The sequence below is a fragment of the Drosophila serrata genome, unplaced genomic scaffold (genome assembly GCF_035046125.1).
Source record: "Drosophila serrata isolate PLE 108 unplaced genomic scaffold, ASM3504612v1 contig_217, whole genome shotgun sequence".
Lineage (NCBI taxonomy): Eukaryota > Metazoa > Arthropoda > Insecta > Diptera > Drosophilidae > Drosophila > Drosophila serrata.
In genome coordinates, this window is record NW_028257115.1 from 2,071,799 (window position 1) to 2,090,173 (window position 18,375).

At 46.7% G+C, this 18,375-nt stretch overlaps 2 protein-coding genes across 3 annotated transcripts; one reads left to right on the forward strand and one right to left on the reverse strand.

Moving 5' to 3' along the window:
- The first annotated feature begins 43 nt into the window (after window positions 1–43).
- mv (lysosomal-trafficking regulator mauve) lies at window positions 44–15,093 on the forward strand. Of its 2 annotated transcripts, XM_020958810.2 has the most exons (18): window positions 50–363; window positions 1,376–1,660; window positions 1,747–1,823; window positions 1,904–2,066; window positions 2,133–2,243; window positions 2,314–4,927; window positions 5,848–6,639; window positions 6,735–7,177; window positions 7,233–8,231; window positions 8,289–9,875; window positions 9,940–10,110; window positions 10,172–10,888; window positions 11,425–11,558; window positions 11,620–12,373; window positions 12,483–12,983; window positions 13,042–13,943; window positions 14,003–14,476; window positions 14,559–15,093. In XM_020958810.2, the coding sequence occupies exons 2-18, from the start codon at window positions 1,544–1,546 to the stop codon at window positions 14,677–14,679; spliced, it is 10,677 nt and encodes a 3,558-aa protein (XP_020814469.2). In that variant the 5' UTR covers window positions 50–363; window positions 1,376–1,543; the 3' UTR covers window positions 14,680–15,093. The 2 variants fall into 2 exon arrangements, with proteins under 2 accessions (XP_086685755.1, XP_020814469.2); XM_086829629.1 differs by lacking the exons at window positions 11,425–11,558; window positions 11,620–12,373; window positions 12,483–12,983; ... (1 more) ...; window positions 14,003–14,476; window positions 14,559–15,093 and having other exon boundaries at window positions 44–353; window positions 10,172–11,177.
- On the reverse strand, window positions 14,952–18,099 carry Cnb (centriole duplication and spindle assembly protein centrobin). The gene is made up of 4 exons (XM_020958803.2): window positions 16,387–18,099; window positions 16,161–16,322; window positions 15,759–16,096; window positions 14,952–15,683 (listed from the first exon to the last, which is right to left on the reverse strand). The coding sequence occupies exons 1-4, from the start codon at window positions 17,617–17,619 to the stop codon at window positions 15,269–15,271; spliced, it is 2,148 nt and encodes a 715-aa protein (XP_020814462.2). The 5' UTR covers window positions 17,620–18,099; the 3' UTR covers window positions 14,952–15,268.
- Window positions 18,100–18,375: the final 276 nt, after the last annotated feature.

Below are 18,375 nucleotides of genomic sequence, written 5' to 3' on the forward strand. Positions count from 1 at the left end.
TGCTCCAATAGTAATCGATTATCAGTTCCGATTGTAATCGATTACCAGTGTGACCGCACGCCGAGGCCTGAAATCGACACAAAAACAACAGCTGATGGCAGCAATAACAAAAGCAGCTTGCAATTTGTTTATTTTTATTTCGCTAAACAATACAAGTGACGGCGCGCAGTACAAACACAATCGCAACCGCACCACAAGCACACACACACCCACACGGAGGGGAATAACAAGAAACTGTTGAAAATTTAACGAAATAACGACACAAAAACCAGTGGCTAAAAAGCAACGAAAATGGAAATTGAAAAAATGGCGTATTAAAATTAGTTGCTTTTGCCTGCAGCAACAAAAAAACGGTACTTTGCGGTGAGCTAATGGAATTGTATTTAATTTATGCGTTGTTTTTCCCACCCAAATACTATATATGAGATGAATAATTCGGTACTACGACGCAGTTGGGAAATAGGAGTTCTTGTGATACAACAAATAAGCTCTGCCCTCAACACCGCTGATAAGGATTTCGATGCTCGGGTGGTCAATGGTCGAGATGCTGCAGAAGGCGACGGACGGCTCTTCTGGATCGGATTTGTCTATAGTTTGTGTATTTGCCGCTTATCGCGGATTCACTGGCCGTTACAGACACGCATCACCGCCAGCTGTTTACGCGGCCACCGATCCACCTCTGGCACCTCTCTCCATGAGCAACTATCATTACCGGCTTGGCAACCAAGCCAAAGCTTCGAACGAATGCAATGCCAGCACTAGCGTTGGACGCTATTAATAGCAATCTTAATAGTTTTCCCGCAACAACAACTAAAGTTTCCACTCCACACAGACCGAATTATCAACATCACCGGCTTAATCTTCGGCTTCTGCTTGCTCTTACTGCTCCTCATACTTCTCCTCCTACGCCTGTTACTCCACCTCCTCAGCATCTCATTTCCTCACGTAATCTCACGCACAAAAGAGATACAGTGAAGCTTCTGTAAAATAATAATTTAATGAGATCTTAAGTTTTCAAGAAAATGAATTTAAATTCTGGGCCCAAACTTAATTTTAGTAGGAAAGAAAACAACTATAGTTGGACATCGAATTTCAAAGTCAGAGCTTTATCCTTAGAAGATTTCTTCCCTTCTAGTTAATTCCCTATTTAAGATACTTATATTCTTATTGAAACAAGAAAAGACCGCTTAATATTTTACGATATTTTATTATTATTCTTTTGGTATGTCATGTTTTTAATAATCTATACAATATTACTAATATAAACTCTCTCTATACATATTAAAACACCTATCTATTGTCAGACTGCTGCTTGGTGTGTTTAATGAACTTTAACTGTATTTACTAAATAGGGTTTTTTTACTTGTAATTACAGCTGGCGTTCTTCTTCGATCGCCATCGCCGCTTTCAGTTTGGTCTCATCGCTCCGAGCGTCCAGAACGTAACCACTATTGCCCGATGCTTGAGGAGTTGCTGGTTAGCCGGAGCAGCATCTTCGCGTCGGCACGTACGTGTCCGTCTCCGCCATTATCTGTGATTTTCCATGGCCGGGATGGAGGTGAAGGTGGAGGAACAGAAGCAGCAGCTGCTACTGGATACCCTGAACCAACTGTGGACCCAATATCTCCAGGCCTCGGAGCAAGAAGATACAAGTGTCAAGGTTTGTGTAAATCTCCTTTGTCCCCATTGATAGTCTTCGGTCTTATCGTTGTTTTGGCTTGTTACTTTTCTTTTTTCCATTCACAGGACCACTGGCTCTGGCTGTTATTGTATAATTTCCAGTTTCTGGACGATGTGGCTCTGGAAGATGCATGGCTTAATAGGTATGGTTTAACTTGTAGATAAAACATTAGAAAAGAGATTAGATTATGCCTGGTTTTCTTTTGCTTTCGCCTTTTCCCAGCCACTTCAACCTGCTGCCTGAGGAGCTCTGCTCTTATTTATTGGAACAGGTCTACCAAATCATTAGCGAGGCAAAGCGATCTCAGAGCAGCAGTCCGGAGCAGGAACCAGAGCAACAGGACAAGTGCATCAAACAGCTGCGTAAGCAACATAATCTAGCTCAGGTAGGTCGAAGTAGCTTCTCACCCTTCAACTCGTCTGCTAAGATTATCTCTCTATGCTCATTTCAGCTCATACTCAGCACGCCAAGTGATTGCAACAAGATTCTCGCCCTGCGCACATTTCTCACCGACAAGTTGGGCCATCATTTGCTGGCCTTTCTGCTGCGAGTGGATATCAAGGTAAGCCTTAATTATATCCCTATCTCTTTATTCCAATTACCTTATTTGCTTCTTATCTCTCTCATCATAGCACATTGCCTCCCAAAAGAGCCTCTGCCAGCTGTGTATCAATCTGTTCCCGAACTGCAAGTGGAGCCCCGCCAATCAACCACTAGCTCCACTGACCAGCATTTCCCAGTTCATTAACAGCTTCTACCTTGCATGCCAAAGCAAAAAGCCACGACGACAGCCGCAGCAGCATCAAAAAAGTCAATTGACCAACCAAAAGATCAATTTAATCATCGAGAACTTTGAGGATTTTAAAAAGACAACGAAAAGCAGCGATGATCTGGCCCTGTTGCTCATCCAACTGCTAACGCGGTGTGTGGATGCCGAACAGGAGTGCCAGCTAAGTGTCACTGTACACAATTTCGCACTAGGACACTTGTGCGCCAGCTTGGAACAAGAGGAGGAACTAGACAACGATGAGATCATAAAATTTGAGTTGCTTCAACTCATTGCCCACTGTGTGAATAACTTTTACATCCTGGAGCAGCAACAGCCAAATGTCCATGACTTTAATAGCAATTTCGGGCAACTCCTCTACGCACTGACCGCCAATCGAAGGAGTCCTTTGCTCTCCCATGGTGTGCTCTACATAATGTTTGGCTCTCTGCACAATCTGGTGGATAATGGGGTGCGGGAGCTCAGCCAGATCGATGTACGAAACTTTGATGCCTGCTTCGAAGTCTTGCAGGAGGCAACCAAGTCCACTTCGACTTCTATTTTATTCCTGCACATATATAAGCTGCTGTTGCGACTGACAGACAACCTGTCGCGACAGGAACAGCATCTGCAGAGTCTGATGGAAAGCAGCACTTCGACCACATTGCCAAAGCAACAACATACCCGCCACAAAAGGCAGAGAAGCAGTCAATTGCATTGCCTGGGAGCCGGTTCCCTGAGCTGCTATTTCCAGGGCAAACTCTACCATCTGCTGCCCAGCCTGGAGGCCGAGTTGCAAGAGCACAGTGTACGGAGTCTGCTCCGCACCGGAAGCTGTTGCTGTCACTACAATGCGAGGAACTTTGCCACCTGTCTGCAGCTCGCCACTCAGCTATCATCGAGCAGTTACCAAAAGTGTGCCTATAAATTTCTCCACTATAATGTTTTGCATACAATCTTTGTGAAGCGAGCTCCTCAAGGTTGTCCCAGTTGCGAAGAGAAGCTCAAGTCGCCTGGCTTTCACCTGGATCTGCTGAGTATCTACAAGGAGAACTACAAGCCGCTGCTAAACACACCCGCTATGCTTCTATTTTTGAAGCATTTAAAACACATTGCGTACTTGCTTTCCTATGACTTGGCCGCTGGCATTCTGGCCGAGGTGGCTTTGCCCATATTCCGCCAACACAAAGAGCTGATTGAAAGCAGGGACAATCCAAGGCGGAACAGCAAACTCTCGCCCCTGCAGTTACCTAGCAAATTGGATAATTATCGTGCTCTCCACGAATGCTTGAGCATATTTGTGATGTACTTGAGCGACATTCGATTGGTGAAAGCCTTCTACAACGAGGAGAATATTCGCTACATGCAGGATCTACTGGTCATACCCGAACTGCAGCGTGGAGTATGTGATCTCATCAAGGTGGGCATTGATAACATCGCTTTTCTCGGCGAAAACAGCCAGGAACAGATAACGCTGAGCAGACGACTCATCCAACTGCAGCTGAATAGCAGCGATAAAGCATCGCAGCTATTCCAGGCCTTGCTGCTCAAGTGTGCCAAGAAATCGCGTAACAAATTCTGGCTAGACGAGGTTTGTCCCTCAAATTCACTCAAGCTCGAAGGACACAAGCCAGCGGACATACTCTACATAACGGCCTTGCAATGGACCCTGAACTTCGAGCTGCTCAAGACCAGCCAGTTATTCTACAACGAGTTTGCCAAAATCTACTCGATACCCGTGGAAATGTTGGACAACGAGGACGAGGAGGTGGAATCACCAGCGGGAGACCGTGAGCTTCCGGAGGAGAAGAAGCTGCGGCATGGGGATAAAAACATCATTGACATACTCAAGCTGAACTACAATGCTCTGGGATGTTTCCTCATGCTACCCAAAGCCGCAATGGGAGCAACCACAACCACAACATCCACCATAACCACGCCCACCGCAGCTGCCGCCGGCATTTGCAACTCAAGTTCATTGGAAACGCTGGTCTCTCAACTGCCACTCGGCGGTGCCACCTCAGTTTCAGTCTCGGTCACAACGGCTGCCAGTTCAGACTATGCGGATTCCTCTCTAGACTACGCCTCGGTAATTGATAGTTACTCTCGGGATACAGCCGCACCCTCGTTCCTGGAGCATCTCCGTGCCAGTGAGCCGGACGAGAGTATAGTGCTCTTTGACATCCGTGGCAGCAGTCAGCAACCAACAGATAGCACGAAGGACTCGACCACATCATCTCTGATCCTGCCAAACGAAGAGGAAGTGGCTGCCGCCGATGGCCTAATCAACAAGCTCTTCAACATTGTGGGCTCTATATTCGGTGGCAGCGGCAGTCCGGGAAGAAACTCCCCCACAAGTGATAATATTGAAGCGGATTTGCTGTGCCTATACGAACCAAACGGGGAATGCAAGAAACTCTTGCTCAAACTCTTCGAGGCGACCATGGCCATATGCATCAAAGGGTTCCAAAACGAGGAAGGTAAGTGTCAGAGAGATTGTTCGGTTGGCTACCTCGAAAAAATATAATAATGAAGCGAGGGTATTACGAATAGCTGCAGGGTTACACTTCTTATTTTTTAAAATTATTTATTTATTTAAATACAAAGTTATTGACTTTTAGTTTAAAATTAAAATATGTCAGCGTTTATTATTATGTTTCTCAGCCCAACAGTCTTTTTAAAGAGTGCTTTTTACCTATATTTAACCATTTATTTCGGAACGAGACTCCTTAGATAGGGCATTCCCAAACCCACCATAGGTTTTCCTTGTCCAACCTCTCATCTGGTTGGTTCCCCTGGCATTCCGCGGCTAATGCGTTACCAATACAAAAAACAATCGACGAGCACTCGGCTCGGTTGGAAGCCCTAGAAATAAGGCCCTGGTTGGGGAGAAGCAAGAACAAGGCACCCACAGTCATCATTCCACAATCCAGCTCTAGATTCTAGACTCTCGGCTAGAGCTAAAGCTCTGTGTCTCCGGCTAATAACGGGTCGTTGTGGTTGTGATTGTGGCTGCGGACTAGGAGAGTTAATTATAAGCCAGCCAGCTAGCTAGTTAGACAGTTAGTCAGTCGGTCGAGTATAATGCGCGGCATTTACAAGGCTCTGTGTGCTGTGCTGGGATTGAATTTCTATGTGTACACACGTTACAACATCGCAGATATACAGAGGCAAAGAGAGAGATACAGAGATACGGATACAGATACAGCTACAGCTACACAGGGAAGAGGCACAGAAACGAGATATACATTCCAGACCAGACACTTTTGCTTTGGCGCTCGTCCAGCGCTGACGACTCGCTCCAGTTAGGCAGCCAGGAGAGATAGGTTATCAGTAAGCATCAACATCACCATCATCATTATCATCACATCGCGACGTTAATCTCTGTTTCTCGTTTCAGTGGAGAAAATGCAAAAGCACCTGCGCAAGCTTCGCGCTATTATTTTGACCCATGCTTCGGATAATTGGTCGGAGCACGGGGAGCAGCATGCCCGAGACAATGCGGTGATCCAGACCCTGCAGACCCTGCTAAAGATAGCCGAGCTGTCGAGCGGCCAGCATCAGGAACACCCAGCAGGCGTGGTCAGCAGTCCATCGGGTGACTCGCAACAGCCACGACCACGTGCTCGATCCTTCAACAGCGGCAGCGTGGAGTTGCCTCGATTGTTGCAGCCGGTTAAGCTACCGGCAAAGAACTCCCTAGCCACACCACCAACCCCCAGAAGGAGACCCAACTCCAGTGAGATTAATGCTGGTGGCGTTGATGCGGATTATTTTTCTACCAGGGCATCCTTGAGTTGTGCAGCCGACAGCGAACTGGAGCTGAGCGAAAATGAACACGAGTTTTACCTCACGGCCGACGAGGGTTACGAGGCGGATGGCGAGATCGCAGATCTAAGCGAATCCGAGTGCGAACTCAATGGCGGCGTGATGGCAGCCAACGAATCGTGGACTCCCTTTCAGCCCTCCTCCCGTTATCGCACCCACATCATGCACCAGGGCCTCAGCCAGCTGGTGGTGCAAATGCTGGCCGAGCTGTCGCAACTGTGTATGAAGCAGCCGAACGGTTGGACCGAGAGCCTCACCCAGCTGGCAAATCGATTGTTCGTAATCAGGGATTATCTGGGCGGACCTCTTTGCCTGCTTAAGGGATTTGCTCCGATCTTAAGCTGCAGCGATCCGAGATTGAGGGGTGAGTTAGGGGAGGCAATTATAATGCTTTTAACACCTATAAGAAAAGCGTATATAAATTACATTATATAATTACTATTTTTATTTCCTCCCTAGAACTACAGCAATCAATCCTTGAGCTCATTACTCACCTGAATACACCAGAAATACTGCAGTGCTACTACTCGATTCTGGCCTCGAGACAGCCTCCAGTGGATCTGCTAATGCGCCACATGCATCACATATCAGCAGGATCGTTGCGAAAAGCTCAGCCCTGCATGGAGCTGGAGTTTCCAATTACCACAGATGGCAAGATTGTGATCACTTCGGAGCCACTGGTCAGTGAGCAAATCGAACGGATACGTCTACATCACCTGCAATGTCAGACAAGCACTCTGTTCACACGGGCTGCCTGCATTTTTCCGGTGACCCAAACACGGCTATGGCAACCCGATGGCCTTACACTATCCCTCTGGATGGAGCTAAGGGGTCAGCATATCCATCGCAACTCTATGCAGTTCAATGACGATGAGACACGTTACTCGGGAGAGGATTTGACTGTGAGTTAAGGAACATATTACTTTGAAATTTATTTATCCCTCCATTTTCCTTCAGAAACTTCACCTACTCTCCTTGGGCACCAACCAGGCCATGGTCAGCATTTACATAAGCCACAACATGCAGCTAATCTTCGAGCTGGTCAAGCCCAATGAGCAACTGTCACCAGTTCGCGTGGAGGAGCATATGGATGCCAGTGCTGAGACAGCCTCTGTGATTTCCGCCAACACGCAGGCAGCTGCGGCAGCCAATGGTGGAAGTATTCGGCAAGCACTGAAGCAGACCAAGCTAGCGCTACTCAACAGTTTCGGGCAAATGCACTTGCTCAATGGACACCAGTCGACGGTGGCTGATTCCTCCGGCGGATATTTCGAGGGTTCGGCTGTGCAGCTGCAGCATCTGCGATTGCCTCGCCACAAGTGGATGCATCTGGTTTTTGGTTTGCAGCAACAAGGAGATGCCCTGGAGATTAGCATTTTTCTGGATGGTCTGGAGCAACACACTATGCGCCTGCCGTTCCATAATCTCCGCCAGCTGACGCGGGTGCACAGTTTCCAGATGCTGGCCTTGGGAGAGGGACAACCGACTAGAAGTCCCGGTAGTAATTCCTCCTCATCGCGGTCCACTCTTGATGGATCTTATCCTCGCTACGCTCTGTCCAATGTAATTCTCTTCCGTCGTCGATTGGTGGACCCCTCGCTCATGATGAATCTGACAGCCATGGGTCCGGATTTCACGGAGTTCACCCAGTGCCAAGTGGCCAACTGGAAGCCCAACTATAGCTTTGTTAATTTGGGCAAGCTGGCCTCGTCGAATTTCGGCAATCATCCGGACTGCATGCGGCAACTGAGGCAGGCCAGAGTCCTGGTTTACACTGCCCAGCAGCCTGATCTGGTGATGAGCTACGATGCCAGTCAGGAGCTGGACATGGCCTGCTACGGGCAGCCGCATGGACATATGCTGTATGGTGAGCTGTTGCAGCACCAACCGCAGACCCTCCAGGCGGCCACTTCCCTTAGCGGCGGCCTGTCAACGCTACTGTATCTATTTGCCAGGGTGAGTTTCCTTATATGATAATGTATACAATATTAAATGTATTATTATTTGAAACAGATTGTGGAGCTCAGTAGCAATGCCAATACCCAGGCATTGGCTCTGGACTTGCTGCTTCAGGTGGCCCACTCGGATGCTCAGTTGTACACAGAGTTTCAGCGACAGGATTATCTGGCACTCATTGGCTATGTCATCAAATCGGAGAAATGCAGCAAGGATGTGCAGCTAATGCGTAGTATTGTGAACAATGCCTGTTCCCAGGTGCTGATCAGCAGGAAAGGTGAATCCCTGAATGTAAACGACAATACGATGGCCACTTTGGTATATCCCCGTCTTGTGCTGGCCGTCCTGCAGCGCTACTCGGACTGGCATCGCTCCGGGGCCACCCACTCCGACGTTCTCGACATGCTCTTTCGCTGTATTTTAGCATTGACACGGGATAAGCATCCGCAGCGTGATTTCAACATGGAACAGCTGCAGAAATGCGGTTTGTTGGTGGCTCTACTCAATCTCTGCAAGGTCTACGTCATCGAGTCTCCGAGTCCAGTTCAGATTTCACCCTATGCCGCCGAGTGTTTTGTCCAAATTCTGGCGGTATTCGCGGGATCACCTCCGGATTCCTCGATGCTGGATGAGATCATGAAGCTGCTGCTGCTACTGCACAAGCCTAGCGAGTGTTATGTGACCCATGACCGGACACACTTCTATTTCCTCCTGACGGCTCAGCAACCGGCCAAGGAGAGATCTTTGGTGGCAACTAATTTGAGTAGAGTCACCACTTCACTGCGTCGGCAACTGAATCCTCCCCAGCCCCAGGAGCTAGATCCCGAACGAGCAGAGAGAATCAGAAAACTACGACGCTTGCATACTAGTTCATCGGCTTATAGGAAAGCCGTCAACGATTTCGAGGAGCAACTAGAACAGATGGCCGACTGTTCAAACCTGAACAAGTCAGCTCTGCGACTACTGAGTCCCGTTGAGGCAACGCGTTGGCGTCTGAAGTTCAAGCGGCGGCATCCCACGAACATGTTCTCCACTGGGAGTCCCAAGCGAAGTCCGCTAAAGATAGCCCGAAGGCGCATTCATCCCCACCTGCATCTGGGCAAGGTGTGGCAGCCATCAGGACATAGTACTCCCAGCTCGGGACAGTTATCCCTGCCGAATAGGAAGACAGATTTTTACGATCAGCCGGGCATTATTCGACTGCAGCAGCGTCTGCTCATCCTGCTTAAGGACTTTCTGTGCCTGCTGCCGGACTCCGCGGTGGATGTGGTTACCCGTCACTATGTTAAGCTGGAATTGCTTCTGGTGCTGTCCAATCAGCGAAGTTGTGCGGTCAGGCAGGCCGTTATTCAGCTCCTGGAAGTGCTAACAAAGCGTTTGGCCAGCGGAGAACTGAACGCTGCCACAAAGTCGCTGTATCCTGTGCATCTTGCCAACCAATTGACCATCCATAGCTGTGATATAGGCATGTTTGAAGCCTGTCTGGCTTGGACTAGCGGCGTCCATGGAAGCGTGGCGGATATGTTGAACGGCGAGGCCCCACTCAGGATACGTCAGCGCTTTGGCTTGCAGGCCCTGCTGGCCATAGCCGAGGGAACTGAGCCACAGCGGGTATTTAAGGCCTTGTTGAGGCTCTATTTGCAGGTGGGTCGTATCCATTGATGAAACAAGAACCTTATACTTATACTTTCACCACTTGCTCCCATAGAATCCCGATGATCAGACATGTTTGATTGAATCTGGGCTGCTGCAGTGTTCGGTCAAGGCTTTGTTCAAGATCTACTCTCTACGCTTGGGTCAGCCCAATGCAGATGAGTCGATTGTAGAGTTGCTGGCGAGTATTGGTGAGCGAGCTCTACGCTCAGTGGGTCAAATCAATGTAAGTTAATTAAAGATAATACCAATTAAGACTATCTAAAATTCATTCCTTCTTTCTTTAGCTCGTTTGGGACATACTCAACTTACTGGTCTTCTACCAGGACAAGCAGCCCCAGCTGATCATGCGCAGCTTCCGCACTGTGCAAGCTCAACTACAGCTTGAGTGGTTGACTAAACTCTTTGAGCCAAACAGCTTCCGGATACCGACCAACGACTCCGCACTCAGTCCCACGGAATTACGCACCCGCGTGGAACTCCTTATTGATCGCTGCACACAGTTTTTCACCGTGGGCGTGGCGCAGACCACGGGACCCAACTATGTGGCCAGTTCCCAGGAGTTAGCCCTCTTCCAGCTCCTCGTTTCCTATGGAATTTCGAGCAATCAGCGTTGCAACAACTTTATCGCCTGGGGTCTGCAACCTTCGCGGCCGCGGGACCTGCGTTCCTACATTGTGGACGCTCTGTGGCGATCGCAGCAGCAGGAGCGAGCTATTATTTGCGATGGGAAAATGATAAAAGCTTTGCTGTGGCTCTCTTTGCTCGAAGACATGGCAGAACCCATTGAGAATCTGCAGAGACTTTGTGATGTCTTGGGAATCAAGGAAAATGACTCGTCTTGGAATCTGGTGCACGAATTGGATCGTCTCGACCAAAACCGCAACAATATGACAGCCAAGCACAAAACGTTGCTGGAGAAGACTATCTACAGATTCGAGCCATTGGTACAGCATTGCATTGAATCCTCCATGGTGACAACTAGAAAGGTGGCCGAACTACAGGTACATTTCTTGATTATACCCTTCCAGGGTATTAAAATTTCAGTCAGAAGCTTGTTAGGCTGTGAAAGAGTCATTTTTGACCCTATAAATCATATATATTCTTGATCAGCATCAACAGCCGAATCGATCTAGGGATGTCTGGGAGAAAAAACAAATTTATTAATTTTTTCTACATTTAATAAGGGGTTACATCGTTAAAATTATCAACAAAATTTTAAAAAAGTTTACTTTATAAAATTTTAAAAACGAGTATGCAGATTTGTTAGCCTAATAAAAACTAGCATAGGAAAGATTGCCGAATTTAAATTAATGAATTTTTGGCTTAGTTATGAGTTTTTAAAATTTTGATTTCTCGAAAAATGTCATATAAAAAAATATAATACGATTATTTTAAGCTTAATTATCATCAATTTTCGATACAATCCTATTATTTAATTGAAAAAGGGAAAGGTATACAAGCTTCGATTTCCCAAATTTAGTTTCCTTTCTTGTTTTTGAGTATTTATTTGTTTTAAAAATGTAAATGTCCAATTTAGAATGCCGAACGCAAGGCTCTGATGTGTCACATGAAGGTGTATGATGACACCTACACCTACACCAAATGGCTGGAGATCATACGCCGCATGACCCACGAGGGAGCACCCTGGCACTGTGCTGAGAGAGCTGAAAGGTGAGTCTTGAAGGGAAATCATTCCATTCACAAAATCCATCTAATATTTTTCACTATTCAGTTCGTGGGAATTGGACGACACGGAGGGACCTTCAAGAGTCCACACTAGGTTACGCCGCTGCCACCTGGACATTGATCGGCGCTTTTTTATGCAGGAATACAGGCCGGGAAAGGGACAACGCGAGGATCTTGAACCCTACACGCGTCCCTTGGACTACCTTATATCCAGTTACGATCAGCAATTGAACATATCGCTCAACTCCCAAATTTTATACAACTTTGCCGCCAAGTTCCTGCCCGTTGACGGTGAGATTGAGGGCGAGATTATTATAACCGACCTGAAGCTATATTTCCTGGCCACGTTCCGATGCCGGTACTTCAACGTCAACTGTGATATTGCCAACATAACGGAGATCTGGCTGAAACGTTACCAGCATCAGGAGACGGCCTTTGAGATACTCCTGGACACGAACAAGTCGCTGTTCTTCTCGCTGCAGAACGCTGACGATTGGAAGATCATGCGCGAGGTATTCTGTGATAAAATCGTGGCCACGCCCGATCAGGCCAAGGTGCTGGCTATCACGCAGCAGTGGCGCGAGGGACTGCTCACCAATTGGGAGTATCTGATGACACTGAACCAAATCGCCGGACGTACTTACAACGATCTCATGCAGTACCCCGTGTTTCCCTGGGTGCTTGCCAACTACAGCTCGGAGATTTTAGATCTCAGGGAGGGACAGAACTTCCGACGTCTAGGACGACCCATTGCCGTTCAAGTGGAGGAAAATGAGAAGCACTACGTTAGCAACTATATGGTGAGTAGGCTCAATGCTATAAGCTGTACATGTGTGTGTTCCAGATGTTGTAATGTTTAAAGAATTCATTTAAAGCTAAAGTCTTATATTAAAATTTTTATTTTTCCAGTACATTGACAGTACAAACACGACCATGGGCTCGCTTATCCTTAAGCCTTATCACTACAGTTCCCATTACTCGAATTCCGGCACTGTGCTCCACTTCTTGGTGAGGGTTCCACCGTTTACCAGCTATTTTCTGCGCTATCAGGACAATGACTTCGATCTTCCCGATCGCACGTTCCATGCGTTGAACACTACCTGGCTACTGGCCAGTAGGGACAGTCCCACAGATGTTAAGGAGCTCATTCCAGAATTCTTCTGCCTGCCGGAAATGTTTGATAACTTTGAGCGCTTCAACTTTGGCTGTCGGCAGAATGGTGAACGTGTGGAGGATGTTTCACTGCCTCCGTGGTGTCAGCGAGATTCGCGGCTCTTTGTGCTTATTCATCGACAGGCTTTGGAATCGGAACTGGTACGAAATCAGATTCATAATTGGATTGATTTAATCTACGGCTACAAGCAGACCGGAGAGAGTGCCGTCGAGGCCATCAATGTATTCCATCCGGCAGTAAGTAGACATGACACAACAAATTGAATACAGATTTTTATGATTTTTATATCTCTAGACCTACGCCGTCTTCCTTGACTCGGAGATAAGCGATCCAATTGAACGGGAGGCGGTCAAGACGATGGTAAAGACGTATGGTCAAATGCCACGACAGCTCTTCAAGTCGCCACATCCGGCTACTAAGGCGCTGGACTATGCATTGGTGGACAAACCAATAGTGTCCACAGTTCGTGGCCTGCGCTGGGGCGTCTATGTGGGATCGCCGCAGCTAAAGCCACCCTCTTGGGCCAACATCCACAAAATTCCTGGCACCGAGCACTTGGTGAGCTTCAGCAACACGAATGTGGTTTACGCACTGCCTGCTAGAGCCAGTGTCATGCAAGGAGCCGAGCCGGACACGTATAATGTCATCTCGTGGGGCTACGATGATCGAATTGTGAGGATCCAACCTCTGAATAAACCACAGGCAAAGCCGAAAAACTTGCTGCACAATGGAACCTTTGACGACATCACCGCCTGTGGTTGCGATGTAAATTCGAATCAGCTTTGGTTTGGTCACAAATCTGGTCGTGTGAGTGTGTACAAGTGTGCCGGTGGACTGGACGCTGCTCACCAGAGAGCGTCCGCTAAGGGCAGGCAGAGCTATGTTCGTGGTTTCAGTCTGTCATACAACTCAGCTTTCCGTAAGATGACCAGCAAAGGCATAACAGTCGGTGGCTCTGACAGATCAGACGAAGCGGGCAGTCTTCATGCTACGCACTCCGCGTCCTCAGTGAACTCGTCTATCAATTCATTTTCTGGTGATGCCCTACAGCGTGATGGCGCCGATCTAACATGGCTTGGACCGACATTGCTGGTGCGGCACACGGATGAGATTACTTGTATTACCCTGTCCGTGGAGTTCAAGATTGCGGTTACCGCCGGCCGTGATGGCATAGCTGTCATTTGGGACCTCAATGAGTAAGGAAGCTACTTTTGAATATCTTTATATTCTTTTAATATTCTTCTAATAATTCCAGTTGGAGCTACGTGCGGACGATTGCCCGTCCGGCAGAGATTCACCAATCGCCCATAACGCATGTGGCCATCAGTCCCACATTGGGTGACATTGTCACAGTACATACACTGCCCGCCCAGCCCTCAGCAATGGATGCACAGTCTCCAGCAGCTTCTGTTGCCACAAAACCGACATCTCTAGCAGTTGTGGCCGACGAGTGCTTTGAGGTAACCGAGGAGAACCTAGATGACTTTGTGAATGTGAACGTGAATCCCAACGGCAAGTCTATTCTGCGTCTGCACTCGGTCAACGCTCGGTATGTGCAGCATCTGGTTCACGAGGATCGTATCATGGCCGTGTGTTACTCGTACATCAAAGAGGGAGTGGGTGTTAATGTGATAGCCACCGCCGTAGAGGGTGGATTTGTGCGGTTCTGGTCCAGCTGGAACTTGAGCTTTGTCAGTGAACTGACCACGGGCACTTCGCCAATTCGCAGGTAGGTTCTTGTGTTTTTTTTTAATAAGAAATTATCAAGAGAGACTTTATATTTACATATAATCCTGACCCTTCTCTTGCAGCATCTCTTACTCGACACATCAGCATTTGGTGGTGCTAACGCGGGAGTCCCACATACAGGTGTGGGAATCCGAGGGCCTCTATGGAAATGCCCCAAAGTTCCCGCAAATTGTCTACAAATGAGCATCGCTTTAAACTCTAAACATACTCAATGAACTCACACACTTAAGGCATATCAATGACAGACAGATAATAAATTAAAAAGCAGCTGAATCAAAGAACTAACAAATATTGTGTCGCGGTCACCGAGGATATTTTCCTTGCTTCTAAAAGGTATACATACATATAAACAATTTTCCCTTCGTGACCCCCACAAAAATTGGGTATATCAGATGAAGACTTTATAAGATTCCTAGGCTTACGTCTCATAGAGCTGTAAAATACACACACACACCTTTTGTACCAAAACTTTTTATTATGATTTATATTATACCTTTCGTATTTTTGTTTTTCCCGCGCAGCATCAAAATGCAAGCGCTGCCTTCAATATTGTTGATATTATTAAATAAAAACTATCATATATTTTGCGAAAACTAAGCGATGACACATAAATTTTTTTTCTAAAACTAAATCATTTACTTTTTAAACTTCTAAGTAGAGCGCATTTACAACTACGATATGGATCGTAATTATTATTATAAAATTAATTATAAGTATTACTAAATATAATCATATATATATAGCTATATATATAGGTTAGCCTCCCCTGGTGTCAGCCCTTCCAGGGCGGTAGAAGCTTGCTGTTCCCACTCGCGCTCTTTGGTTTGCCTTGTTTACTGCCCTGTTTGGCTGTCAGGGACAAGATCTCATCGAGTTTGTCGAAATCACTGGGAGACTTGCTTAGGAGCAGCTCTATATAAGCCTGCAACTTGTCCATGGGCGAGGGTGGATCTCGTTTGCCCACCACATCCAGGTTGTTCTTCTCCGTGTTATTGCTTCGTTGCGACTTGCTTGTCTTGGGCGTTTCGGGATAAACGACGCGGGCATTGTTCAATTCAGGCGACTCGCCATCCGTGGTGTCGTCGCAGGTGTGGTTATGAGAGTTTTGACTGGGGGAGGTGAGTATAGCCAGAGCCTGCTGCCATTGGGCCTCCATCACGCCATGCAGCTTCTCTGCTATGTCAGCACTGGAATTACATTTTTATTTACATTTGGTTAATTACTCTATTTATATTATATTCTATTTAAAGGAGATAACCTACCGTTTGGTCTTGTAACATCCGAGCTTCAGTTCCATCTCTTCGATCTTTTTAGAGGCATTGGCAAGCTGCAGGCGATATAACTCAACCTCTTCGCTGTGCTTTTCCTGAATAAGATTTAGTTCCTGATTGTTCTTCTCATTTATCATTTCCAGCTGCTTCACCGCCCGATCAGCTATCAGTCTTTCGCGCTCGCGAGCCTCATTCTTAAGATGTTCTTCGGTTTTGTCCAACTGATTTTGAAATTCTTGCATCTTCTTGGACACCACATTCTCCATTTGCTGTTGGTAATACTGCTTAAGAGATTTTTGCTGGATATCCAGTTTCTTCTTAAGGTTGGTCTGTAAAAGATGATGGATATTTGTTAAACGTATATAAGTAAATAATAAGGATTATTAAGGTCACCTCAGTCTCTGTTAGATTGGCCAAGGTCTCCTGCAGGGATTTCCGCTGCGTTTCCAAGGCATCAGCTCGATCTTTTTGTTTTTGATGATATTCCTGCAGCATCTCCTTTTGATGTGTTAAGGTACTCTTGTCTTTCTCCAGCTCATCGATACGGGCTTTAAGCTACAATTTAAATATCAGTATCAACTATGGAAATATCAATAATACTAAGTTTATTTAAAATCACCTTCTCCTGCTGGTAATCCACTTTGGCGAACTTATCCCTTAGCTTGTTCAGCTCAGCGTGCGATAGTTCCTCGGCCCTCCTGCTGCTGTGCAACTGGATTTCCAACTGTTCCAACCTGTCATCCCATTGCTTGGACTCGCGCCTTTGCTGGTCCATTTCAGTCTCCAGTTTTTCGTTCTTCTCTTGAAACTTGGTTGCCAAGTTGACTGCCTGCGCCAACTCGTGCTGTAGATTATCAATCTTGCCATGAGATTCACCTCGATCCGCTTCCAACTGGTGGATTCGGTCCCGCAGTTGCTGAACCTCATAGTTGAGCGCCTTAGCTGTTTGCTCAGCTCCGTTTAGGGCCGCATCCTTGGAGCGATCGACTTCGATGGCCACAGATATGCGCTGTTGGTATTCTAGCAGTTGCGATTGCAGCATGTGGACAGTCTTCTCCAGGTGCTGTCGCCGCAATTGCTCCTCCTTAAGGGACTGAGTGCTCAGCATTCGATGGGGCGAGTTGTTGTTGTCCAGGACACTTCCCGCGAAGCTGTTCTTGCCCCAGAGTTCGCTCAGGCTGATGAGTTTGTTATCGGTTGGGCCATGACTGTTGCGAATGCATCTGGCCGGATCCACGGAAGATCCGGAGGCAGAGGACGTCAGCCGCATACTGGGCAGGGAGGTAGCCGCTGGCTGGACATCTTGCACCAGCATCCGCTCATTTCGCAGTTGTTCATCGCTGTGGTGATGAATGTGGTGATCCTGGCGCTGCCAGTGATTCCCTATGTTCTCATCCAGATATTGATCGATCTCCAGGAGGATATTATCCTCCGAAGACCGCTGCCGGTGCCTGACTGGCGGTTCCACAGATCCGCTCTTGGGCGTGGAGTGCACCATCCCGTGCAGCACCCTCCCACCATGCTGCCTTCCCGAAGCTGTCCTCACCGTGTTCGTGGATATTGTAGATATATCGGACGCCTCAAAATGCCGATCATCCTCTGCCTCGGCCATTCCGATGTTCTGGAGCCTGGCATTAATATGATTTAGCTCCGTTTTCTTGCTGGGATGGAGAAACTGGTATGCCGCAGTGGTTGGTGCCGGGGGTGGTGGCATGGCCAGTGCGTCCGCCGACGCTGCCGCGCCTGCGCTCATCATCTTCACCTCCTGCAACAGCCGCTCGGCGGTGTCCCTGTAGTAGTTGGGCGGTATCAGCAGCAGAAGATCAGTGTCGTCCGTGTCCGTGTCGCTCATTCCTTCCACATAGTCGCGACTCCTCCAGATAGTCCTCTAATCCGCGGAAACCTGCGGCAGATGCAATTGGTTTTTGTTGTTGTTGCTATGGTGATGAGAGGACGCGTAAACAAGGCAGCAGGGTTGTCATTCGTTCGTGAAAATTCAGACATATCGCATAAAATATCGGATACAAGGATAACAAGGATACAGTATTTATATGGGTAGTTCTTTATCACAGTCAATTAAAGCCATTCCACATAGATATTAGTTTTTCTTTATTATTATATATGCATTTTTAATAAAAATTTTTTATTAATCTTTTGTATATTATTATCTACATGAGTCAAACTATAACCAGAAAAATAAATTCTCATAAAAATGGTTTACCTTTTTTTGATGGTATTATTTAGATTGTGATGTTGAATATAAAAAAATGTTTGTAATATGTTAACAATCATTAAATATACGCACGATTATTCCATTAAAAATAAATTAAACAAAAAAGGACTCTGAAACGACTTTAAAAAGACATACAAAAAGACAAGTAGTCATGGGAACTATCGTAACATAAAATCGAATTTTAAAAACAATTCTCCTAAACAGGACTTACGCCGTTATTGTTATTTTCCAAATAGTGCAATTATTTCTGCTTTATTTGTTTTTTATTAAATTAAATTTGGTAAAGGCAATAAAAATAAAAATAAATAAATTGGCATTCTACAGCCAAACTATATAAATACTAGTTTTTCTTTATTAATATATATGACTTCTTAT

Bases quoted from the DNA above. Each gene is read 5' to 3' on its own strand.
- Cnb (XM_020958803.2), bottom strand. From the start codon at position 17,619: ATGAGCGACACGGACACGGACGACACTGATCTTCTGCTGCTGATACCG. The intron at 16,097-16,160 runs GTGACCTTAATA...CATCTTTTACAG, and splicing joins CCAATCTAACAGAGACTGAG to ACCAACCTTAAGAAGAAACT. The intron at 15,684-15,758 runs GTAGGTTATCTC...ATGTAATTCCAG, and splicing joins GGATGTTACAAGACCAAACG to TGCTGACATAGCAGAGAAGC.
- mv (XM_020958810.2), top strand. From the start codon at position 1,544: ATGGCCGGGATGGAGGTGAAGGTGGAGGAACAGAAGCAGCAGCTGCTA. The intron at 8,232-8,288 runs GTGAGTTTCCTT...TATTTGAAACAG, and splicing joins TACTGTATCTATTTGCCAGG to ATTGTGGAGCTCAGTAGCAA. The intron at 13,944-14,002 runs GTAAGGAAGCTA...TAATAATTCCAG, and splicing joins GTCATTTGGGACCTCAATGA to TTGGAGCTACGTGCGGACGA.